Source organism: Mustela nigripes, chromosome 1, assembly GCF_022355385.1.
Source record: "Mustela nigripes isolate SB6536 chromosome 1, MUSNIG.SB6536, whole genome shotgun sequence".
Classification (NCBI taxonomy): Eukaryota; Metazoa; Chordata; class Mammalia; order Carnivora; family Mustelidae; genus Mustela; species Mustela nigripes.
Window position 1 is genome coordinate 43785269 of NC_081557.1, and position 11806 is coordinate 43797074.

At 38.6% G+C, this 11806-nt stretch overlaps 1 protein-coding gene across 1 annotated transcript; it reads left to right on the top strand.

Moving 5' to 3' along the window:
• The first annotated feature begins 3278 nt into the window (after positions 1 to 3278).
• LOC132011097 (olfactory receptor 6B9-like) lies at positions 3279 to 4223 on the top strand. Its single transcript, XM_059389252.1, has one exon. The coding sequence runs from the start codon at positions 3279 to 3281 to the stop codon at positions 4221 to 4223; it is 945 nt and encodes a 314-aa protein (XP_059245235.1).
• Positions 4224 to 11806: the final 7583 nt, after the last annotated feature.

An 11806-nucleotide genomic window follows, 5' to 3' on the forward strand; every position in this document is an offset into this window, starting at 1 on the left:
ATTTCTTTGCTCTGATACCATAGAGGAGACCCCAGAACTTAGTGCTTTCAGTTCTGAAAACAAAGAAAATAGTAAGAAAGAGTTCTTCATTGCTCTATGATACAAAATAGAACCTGCTGAGAGGTCCATCCATGGCCAAAAAGCAGAAGAAAATATTAAGTAAGAAGGTTATGCTTGAATATATGAAAGCAATATACTAGGGAGAGGATTAGAAAGAGGCATGGATGATTTATAACTCAGAGCTCTTCAAAGATGTTTTAGTCCTGTTTGGGAAATTTGGCTTCCCTCACTCCCCCAGCATATAACAGAAAATAGATGAGTAAAAGAGAGAGAGAATGAATGTCTGTGTGTTTATATGAACACATGTGAGTGAGTTGCATGTGTGAGTCTAATGTGACATAATATAGTAATAGCTAACACCTATAGAGGAAAACCATGGACCAACTCCTATGCTTAGTGTTTTCTGTGCATATTCATGTTTATTTTCATAGTAAACCTGGAAGGTAGGCATTATTAAAATTATTCTACTTCACAACAATGGATCTTTAAGTCCATAATCATTGAATATTCTCTTCAGGATGATGCAGCTAGTAGCCTTGTTCTGAGTCTAAAGTCAACGCTTTTAACTAGTAGACAAAGGTAAATGTGTGGGAAATTGTGTGGCTGATGGTGAGAATGTGGAAGGTTATACATGCCCTGAAAGAAAGTCTCTACATTCTTCCCACTGAGACTAGAGGCCAGAGACTAGGCCAGAAAGTGCTTACTTATGAACTACTTCAGGGTGAAGGTGTTGGTTGGAAGCCTGGAGATAAGGTACAATCCCTTTCTACTCAGCAAGCAGGACTGAGCTCTGCTGATATGTGCTGGTGTGGAAAGGAGGCCGTGGTGTCAGTAATATCTATTTCAGTGCCTCATTCTTCTGTTCCTTACCACAAGCCATGGCCAGAAAATCTCTTGTCCAATGATTCCTTGATCAGCCACCCAACCTCTGTGTGTCAAGTGAAGAGCATGATGCACAAATTGTTTGGCAGGATTGAGCAATGTTCTAAAGGCAGGACCTGACCTCAGTCTTTATGGATCTTTATGAGTGAGTGTGATATTTAATAGAGTGACAGATTCATTCATGTGTATTCAAAAGATACCCCATGGAGCACAAATTAAAACAGTTGAGCTACCTCACAAATATGCTCTCTTCCAGCATTGTAAGATCTGCCTGTCCTTAAGCTATATTTACCTGCCCTCCTGACTCCTTTCTTTCTTTTTAAATTTTTAATAAACATATAATGTATTATTAGCCCCAGGGGTACAGGTCTGTGAATCGCCTGGTTTACACACTTCACAGCACTCATCATAGCACATACCCTCCCCAATGTCCATAACCCCACCACCCTCTCCCATCCCCACTCCCCCTGGCAACCCTCAGTCTGTTTTGTGACATTAAGAGTCTCTTATGGTTTGTATCCCTCCCAATCCCATATTGTTTCATTTATTCTTTTCCTACCCCCCAAAGCTTCCATGTTGCAACTTCACTTCCTCATATCAGGGAGATCGTATGATAGTTGTCTTTCTCCAATTGACTTATTTCACTAAGCATAATACCCTCTAGTTCCATCCACATCATCGCAAATCTGCCTCCTTTCTTCTTGCTCCTCTAGGAGACCTGAGATACAGGCTGATATTTACAGACCCAACCTACCAAGTAACCCAAGACCAGGGATCATATTCACTGTTTTCAGACCCTGTGGATATTATATTGCTGAGACAATAACCTGGATATACAAGCTGAGGCTATGTCCAAAGATATGCCGTCTGATAGAGAGATGTCTTCTGCTAGCAAACTACCCTGAATTCACATTCCTCTGCCTCTATTTCCTGTGGATCCCAAAGCTCCAAGGGATCCATTAATTCACTTACTAATCCATATTCACTTAATATTCATGTATTTTCCAATTTCTGTCCTAACCATTGGGTTCACAGTCAGGAAGGCTGAGTCTTTCCCCCACAGGTTTATTGAGATATAAGGGGAAGCTTAAGGGGGGCAGTGTGAAGATTTGATACATGTATATTTTGTGAAGTTATTACCACAATAAGATTAAATGGTATCTCCATCACATCATATAATTATCACTTTTTGTGTATGGTAAGAACACTTAAGATATACTCTTAGTAACTTTCAAGTATATGATACAGTAGTGTTAAACTACAATCACCTTGCTGCACATCAGACCCCCAGACCGTACTCATTTTATAACTGGAAATTTATACCCTCCTTCCAATATTTCCCTCAGTTTTAGAAAGTTGCAGTGTAATTGAGAGAAATCTCCACATGTGAAGGGGTTGTGCTTTAGGATCAAATGATTCTGAGGCACTTGACTGAATTTTGGTGAGATGTCTCCTAAGTGGAATCTTGAAACTTGAATCAGCCAATAAAGATTGCAGAATGGGCACAATAGGAAGAGGGAAGAGTGTAGGCAAATCCCAAGAGTGATTAGTGTGTTTGGGGAGCAAAAACTAGTTGAGTATGTCTGGTTTATGGAAATCATTTAGAGGTCATGAGTGATGAGGAGGAAGAAATATATGGCTGGATCAATATATGAAGTGCCTCCTAGGTGTGATATTGAAAACATTTTGATAAAAACAGTTTTATCTGAAAGCAACTGGAGAGTCACTAAGAAACTTTCCAAGAATTACTCTCTTTTATTTTCACAAATAACGTCTAAAGAAACTTCCTGATCAAAGGACTACAGATAATGGATCACCCAAATATTAACCTTTGAAGCTTTTCCTGAAATGAGCTTATCCCTCACATTTCCTTTAAGGAGGAAAGAAATCTTCATGTAGTGAGTCCCTAATTAAACAGAGATCTGAAACCAACATGGGGGAGATGAACTATGTCTACTACAAAGCACAGGGGAATGACTTGGGTAGTGACATTCAAATATTTCATCAGGTGACTGTAATTAGGGGTGGGAGTGCATTTTTTAAATTTAAATTTCAGGTAGTTAACATACAGTTCAATATTGGTTTCTGGGAATGCATTTTGACTCTGGGAGACTTTCATAAAAAACAAACAGAAAAAGAACAACAAAAAACTTTGATGGACATGTGTGCTTTCACATTTAAAGATTATTTTGTATTAACAGAAGTAACTTTATGAGTCACTTGCAGGAAAGTCTGATTTACTAACTTCTTTTGGTCTCTTGTCTGACAGCATAATCATCTTCCTTATCTGTAGTGCCAGACTATAAAGACTTCAGTATCTCTCAGTGCTTTTAGTCATGCTGGAGAAAAATATCACTCTGGTCAGTGAATTCATCCTGGTGGGCTTCCCCACTGCCCCATGGCTACAAATCCTGCTCTTCTTCCTCTTCCTTGTGGTCTACCTGCTGGTGGTAGTAGAGAATCTTATCATCATGCTCACTGTTTGGATATCTGACTCCCTCCATAAGCCCATGTACTATTTCCTGAGTAGCTTGTCCTTTTTGGAGGTCTGGTATGTCTCTGTAACAGTCCCCAAGATGCTGGATGGATTCCTTCTGCAGAGACGGCACATCTCCTTCACAGGTTGCATGACCCAACTCTACTTCTTTATCTCACTTGCCTGCACAGAGTGTGTGCTTCTAGCAGCCATGGCCTATGACCGCTATGTGGCCATCTGCCACCCTCTCCAATACCCAGTCATCATGACCACAGTTTATTGTGTACAGCTGGTGGCTTTCTCCTATGTGAGTGGTTTCATGGTCTCTGTCATCAAGGTTTATTTCATTTCACATGTTGCCTTTTGTGGTTCCAATGTCATGAACCACTTTTTCTGTGACATCTCACCAGTCCTCAAGCTGGCTTGCAAAGACATGTCCATAGCCGAGCTAGTGGACTTTGCTTTGGCTATTGTCATTCTTGTCTTCCCACTCATCACCACTGTCCTTTCCTATGTCTACATTGTCTCCACCATTCTGCGGATACCCTCCATCCAGGGAAGGAAGAAAGCCTTCTCCACCTGTGCATCACACCTTACTGTAGTCATAATTTATTATACAGCCATGATTTTTATGTATGTTCGGCCCAGGGCTATTGCATCATTTAATTCCAACAAACTAATCTCAGCTGTGTATGCAGTCCTCACACCCATGCTAAATCCGTTTATCTACTGCCTTAGGAACCAGGAAGTAAAAAATGCTATCAAAAAGACCATGGGGGTTGAACAGTGCCTCCTGCTCAGCTAAGCCCTGCTACCTTGAGAAGGAGACAGTGTCTCAGCAGGGCTGTCATTTCTGTGACACTTCATGGTTCTGCTTTTTAGTGTTATTCTATAAATCTACATTCTTAAAGAAATCCCAGCATGGGAAGAGAGAAAAAAAATTAAAACTAGAAAAAGGACACATTATGTATTTCTTTAATCTTGAATTAGTTTATTACGTACTGTATATATTTAAAATTACTTTGAGATGTAGACTCAAAAGAATATTTGACCTATATAAGTTGGTGTTATTGGCACTTAACATATAATAAACTATTTTATTCTCATAACATCTCTATGAGTTAGTTATGATTACCTGCCTAATCTTACAGATCAGGAAACTGAAACATACATGGAGAGGTTAAATAAGTTGTTCAACATTGCATAGTTAAAAAAATATCAAAGCCGTTATTTGAACTCATGGAGTCTAGTTCTACAATCTATTGTATTAGACTATCCCTACATGTAAGAGTCTGTGATAGTAGCCTTAGCGTCACATTAGTTAAGAAACACTGATGCCAGGAAGAAACAAGCAATCCATCCGGTAAGGTATGTGTAGATGTTATGATAAATGACAATGATATGGTAGTGGTGGTGGTCATAGGGATGGTGGTGATAATGATGTCTATAATGGCATTGGGTTAATGATGACCAACCACTGATATTAATAATTTTGTTGTTCATTTCACAATTTTTTGTAATTGTTGCCTCCTTATAGGACCATAATACCTCATTTTTCATTCTACAGATGGGATACAGTTTCATGAGAGATGAAATTATTTGTATTACTGCAACTTTTGCAGTTCCTATATGTCTCTTGAGAAATTGTCTTTTGGGCTCTTGAATTCTTATGGCCTTCCATGTTGTAATATCACTATTATCAGCAAACAAATGAAATACCATTACATCAATATATGTTTGAACTGAAAGTCTCAATATATCAATGTAAAATATGTCCTACACATAAATAAGGTGAAAAATGAATACAAAACTTTCTAATACAAATGAGATTGTTAGATACCACTGAGGGATCTGCTGATTAGAGAAAGAAATGTACCAGGGAGAATTCTACAGAATTGAAACTGAAATTGAAGAAAAACAGAAACTAAAATATGAAAAAAAAATCAGAAAGAGTTACCTTGCCTCTCTCTATACTATACTTTTTAAGTAGGAGTCTAAAATTGGTTTCCTGAATGTTGAATGCTCTTCAACATTTGTGGACTAATCTTTCCTATATGTATATTGCTCTTATAATGTTATCTTACCACTTAAGAATTCTCAGTTTGAATTAAATAGGACCTACTCATTCTCTTTATTTTTATTACTTTAGAATCACTCTAGCATTCATGAACCTTAGAATCTAATCTTTTCCTCACCTACACCAACTCCACCTTGTTTTTTATTGATCCTCAAAATGAAATATTCATTTTAATATTAGTCACCATAATGTATTCAGTACTTACAGTATTCTAAGTTATCTTGTTTAACTTCATTCATTCATTCATTTACTCATTCATTCAGTATTTTTTGTGCCCCTATTCTTTGGACTGTGATAGCCCATGAAGATATGCTGGTCGACCACAGCAACAAAAATAAACACAGATTCTTCCTTCAAACAGCTCAGAGTAGGGAGGATAAAGGCACAATTACCTTCAGCATTAGGACTGTGATGATGCAAGTTTGGGGAAAATGTTCCAGCAGAGGTAACATTCAGGCTAACACTTGAAGGAATTAGATGAGAAATGGTGGGCAGTAGTGAAGGTCTGGTGTTGTAGATATGAAAGGCTAGTGGCAAGAGAAAAAGCAGCATACTCTAGGACCTGAAAGATGATTAACACTAAGGGACATGAATAAGAAAGAGGTCACATGAGGAAATAGATTCATGTTCACCTATCTAGATCTTACCAGTTTGTCAATTTTCTTACTATATGGGTTGATAAACACATAATAAGTTCTACAGAGTCATTTTCAGTTTTTGCAAGTACTAGATATTTAGCATGTAGCCCTTCTGCCAGAGAAATGGTAGTCACTGAGAGAGTGAAGCAAGAACAAGTCCTCAGCTACAACTTTTCATTCTGTTTGGCAGATACCAGTTTGTGTTTGACTCCTCACTAGATTGTGAGTTCCTCTAGGGCAGAACCTAACCTTATCCATCTTTGTGTCCACAATACCAGCCATTGTCCCTGACACAGTGGGTGACTGTGCTGGTTATTCTCTATACCCTTGCCCCCCCCCCCAATTATCTATTCTTTGCACTCCTTTTAACCCTTTGTATACCCCAACTCTGAGGGTGGGAGGAGTTGTTTCTGTTGACAGTCCACTCTGGCTCTGTTGGCCTCTGGCTTCCAATTTGGTTGAGCCACTAGGAGGCACCACTAGGAAATTGAAAGGATTCCAGGCAAGAGATGGCAAGGGATTCATTTCTACTTTCCTTGATGGGTGACTGGCCACAGCTACAGCTCCTGTCACAAAGGTGCCCCTTCTGAGTCTGCAGTCATCACTGGGTTTCTGCACTGCTAATCCTTATGTGGCTCAACTTCCTTTGCTGGCTGTCATTATCTGGCCCAGCCTCAGTAAATTTGTCATGAAGTTTAATTCCATGCAAAAATTTCAACAAACATTGCTTTCTGTTTCTTACTGGGATCCTGACTAATATGGCACTTGATAAATATTCATCAAATTGAAATAAGTCTTAGTGGGAATGCTTGCAATAAATATACCTCTTTAAAAAATCACATGTAGGGGCACCTGGGTGACTCAGTCAGTTAAGCATCTGTCTTCAGCTTAGGTCATGATCCTAGGGTCCTGGGGTCATGTTCCATGTTGGGGCTCCCTGCTCAGGGGAGAGCCTGTTTCTCCCTCTCCCCTCTGCATGTTCTCTCTCTCACTCTGTCTGTCTGTCTGTCTCTCAAATAAATAAATAGATAAAATATTTTAAAATACAACAAAATAAAAAGTCACATGTGTTTTGGTTTGGAAATCAATAACATAACACAGGCAAACTGCATTTTCTACTTCAGTACGATATGTGACAGAGCTTGAAATAAAATATAAAACCATTTGTTCCACACTTAATTTTTCAAGTATTTCTCCATAAATACCCTCTACTTTTCTTCCATTCACATGATGGCACTGCCAAACTGAGTTGATTCTGAGAGTTCTAAGTAGCACATTCAACAAATTCAAATTCAGATATTGAATCATGCCCAGCTTTTCTGCCATTTATTGTAGACTGCATAACCCATTAGGAAACACTTTGTTCCTCTTAGAATTGGCATGTTAGTTTAGTGCATAGAACTAATCTCTTACTATTTCCTTCTTAGGTTGCACTTCTTTTCTTATCAGAGTAAGCCAGACAACATTTTAGGATATGAAAAAGAATTTCCCCTGGGATATCTGGTTGGCTAAGTCCATTACGTGTCTGCCTTTGGTTCACATCATGATCTCAGGGACCTGGATCAAGTCCCATATCAGGCTCCTTTCTCAGTGGGGAGCCTTCTTCTCCCTCTGCCTGCTGCTCCCCCTGCTTGTGTGCTTTCTTTCTCCCTCTCTGAAAAATAAATAAATTTTTAAAAAGAGATTTATCAATATATTTTTCTAGGTGCTTCTAATTCATTCACTCAGTTTACCAATACATAACATAATTAGGCTTTTAAAACAGTCTCAATGGCAACTGGGTCCCAGGGAAAATACTTGGGAAGCAAATATTTGCTTCAGAGTCTGGCATTACCAGTTGTTAGCTCTAAATATTTCTTAGGTTATTTAAATTGTGATTTCTTTGATCTTCAGTTTCCTCATTTGTGAAATATGGGTTATAATATCTACCTTTAAGTGTTTGCATGAAAATTAAATAAAAATGAATATATATGGTGGAGAAATAAAATCATATCATCATCTCGATACAGAAAAAGCATTTGACAAATTTAACATCCATTCATGATAAAAACTCTCAACAAAGTAGGTTTATAGAGAACATAATTCAACCTATTAAAGGGCACATATGAAAAACCCACTGCTAATATCATACTGGATGATGAAAAACTGAGAATGTTTCATCTAAAATCATAAACAAGACAAGGATGTCCACTCTCACCACTTTTTTTAAAAGATTTTATTTATTTATTTGACAGATAGAGGTCACAAGTAGGCAGAGAGGCAGGCAGAGAGAGAGGAGGAGGCAGGCTCCCTGCTGAGCAGAGAGCCTGATCTGGGTCTCGATCCCAGGACCCTGAGATCATGACCTGAGCTGAAGGCAGAGGCTTTAACCCACTGAGCCACCCAGGCACTCCCACTTTTATTCAACATACTACTGGAAGTCATAACCTGAGCAATCAGACAAGAAGGAAATAAAAGGAATTTATATTGGTAAATAGGAAGTTAGTCTCTCACTATTTGCTGTAATACTATAATCTGTCACTATATGACATAATATTGCACATAAAAAATCCTAAAGACTCCACCAAAAAGCTACTATAAGTAAAAAATGAATTCAATAAAATTTCAGATACCCAGAAATTAATAGAATTTCTGTACATGAATAATAAATTAACAGAAAGAGAGATTAAAAAAACAATTCTATTATAATTGCACCAGAAAGAATAAAGTATCTAGCAATTTACTTATGCAAGGAGGTGACAAACCAGTACCCTTCAAACTATAAAACGCTGAGGAAGGAAACTGAAGATAACACAAACAAATGGAAAGATATCCCATGCTCATGAATTGAAAAAATTAATATTCTTAAAATGTCCATACTATCAAAAACAATCTACAGATGCAGTACAATCCCTAACAAAATACTAACAGCACTTCTCACAAAGCTTTTAGAGAAAATAATCCTAAAAACCTTTATGAAATCACAAAAAAAATGCCAAATAGCCAAAGCAATCTTGAGAAAGAAAAACAAAACTGTAGTTATCACTATTCTAGATTTGAAGATACATTACAAGGCTGTAGTATTAAAAACAGTATAGCACTGGCACAAAAATAGATCAATGGAACAACAACAAAAAAGAGCCCAGATATAAACCCACATTAATATGTTAATCTATGGCAAAGGAGGCAAGAAAATATAATTGGAAAAAGACAGTCTCTTCAACAAATGGTACTGGAAAAACTGGACAGCTACCTGCACAAAAGTAAAATTGAATGACTTTCTTACAGCATATACAAAAATAAACTCAAAATGGATTAAAGAACTAAATGTGAGGATTTGAAAGTACAACACTCAGAGAAGAAAGCATAGGTGGTAATTTCTTTGACATTGGTCATAGAAACATTTTTCTGTATACATGTGAAGAAGTGAGTCCAAGGCAATGGGAAGATAGAGTGTGGGGTGAGGGGCCAAATCCTGGCAAGTGGTGGAGCAGTGGGGCACAAAATCAGAACTTTTAGCAGTCTTCACTGAGGGACATTGCTCCAGAGGCTAAGCGGGAGTGGAGCTCTTGCAGGGACAGTGTGGTCACAGGACCCGTGGGGCCACAGATATTCTGGGGATGACTGAGTGTGGCAGAGCTTCCAGGTATTGGTGCAGGGAAGTGGCTACATAGACAGAGCTAAGAAAGGAGCTCTCAGCTCGGGGTTACCTTAAACTATGATCCAGGCATAGTCAGGGCACTGCTCTTCGAGCAGGGACCCCACAAGTGAAGATCCAATGAGACCCCCTCCTTCCTTTTATGGAAGGAGTGGCATGGGAACACTAGCAGGAATCTGCTGGGTTTGGAGACTCCAAGTGGGGCTGTGTGCCAGAGATCAATGCTCAGTCACAAGCTGGGTGAGCACGGACTATGGCCAGAGACCAGGGAGATAGGAGGGATTGACTTCTTTTCTCTGGGGGCTCAATGAAGAGGGAGACCTGAGGTCTCAGTTCCTCCAGGACTCCGATTGGGAGGCTGCCATTTTCATATTCTCATCCTCTAAAGCTCTACGGAAAAGCATTCAGGGAACAAAAGTTCCAAGAGTGAACCCAAGCAGATTCTGAGCCTGGCCCTTTGTAAGGGTGGTGCAATTCCATCTTGGGAAAGACATTTGAAAATCATTGCAACAGGCCCCTCCCCTACAAGATCAGCAAGAACATCCATCAATACCAAGTTCACCAATCATTGAGAACTATGGAACTCCAGAGCTAGGGGAAAGCAACACATAGAATTCATGCCCCCCACCCCCCGCCATGATCCTTTAGTCTTGCATAGTTAAATTTTTTTAACTTTCTTTTTCTAATTCTTTTTTTTTTTTTTGGAGGTAACATTTCCCCACTTATTTTATTTATTTATTTATTCTGAGTTTACAGAATTATTACTTTGACATTTTTTATACTAGGGTTATGCACAAATTTTTATTTAAAAAAATGTTTGATTTCCTAAGAGTTTGGGAAATGTTGCTCTACAACGCAAATTTTTAAAGATTTTTATTTACTTATTTGACAGACAGAGATCACAAGTAGGCAGAGAGGCATGCAGAGGAGGAGGGGTTAAGAAATCTCCCCATTGAGCAGAGATCCTGATGCGGTGTAGTTTTATCACCAATTATGCCAATCAATCTCCTATGTAAAGTACCATGCTGGTTATTTACCAGAAAGTCCCTCCTCTTCATCCCATTCCCAGGGCCCCACATTAAATCTTTCCACAACCAATCCTTCCATCTGTCCAAATTTCTTATACTCTGCATCATGTTGATGACACCCTTTGGGTTTTTCCTCTGTTTCATCCATACTCCATGCCAGGTTAATATTTCTTTAGGATAGCAATTATGTTATTTTGCATTTATTAAATGATCACTTTCTTAAATAAAAGAATTAGGTACAAGAATCTGAAAGTAAATATCATCACCATCACCGTCAACACCAAAACAATTTCATACATGCTGCCATTTGAAGCATCTATCAAATTATAGGTATTTTTTAATTAGAAAAGTATGTAAAGTATGATAACTTCAAAAACCATATGCAAAATCTCCAATATTTTAGAGTAAGTTGACAATGTGGTAGAATATGATGGGTATAACAGGAATAATGAAAACAATAATTTACTGAACACTTATCATGCATGTGATAGATCTTTAATATTTTCTCCTATCACCTAATAGTTCTCCAAAATGGGCAGCATCTTGCTTTTTAAAAAATTTTTAGTTATTTTCAGCATAACAGTATTCATTGTTTTTGCACCACACCCAGTGCTCCACGCAATCTGTGCCCTCTCTAACACCCACCATCTGGTTCCTCCAACCTCCCACCCCACGCCCCTTCAAAACATTCAGATTGTTTTTCAGAGTAGAGTCTCTCATGGTTCACCTCCCCTTCCAAGGAGAAGGGAGTTGAGGGAAATTGGAAGGGGAGGTGAACCACTTCTTTTTTTTTTAATTTATTTTTTATTTTCAGCATAACAGCATAACAGTATTCATTATTTTTGCACACACGCAGTGCTCCATGCAATTCATGCCCCCTATAATACCCACCACCAGGTACCCCGACCTCCCACCCCCCACCCCTTGAAAACCCTCAGATTGATTTTCAGAGTCCGTAGTCTCTCATGGTTCAACTCCCCTTCCAATTTCCAACTCCCTTCTCCTCTA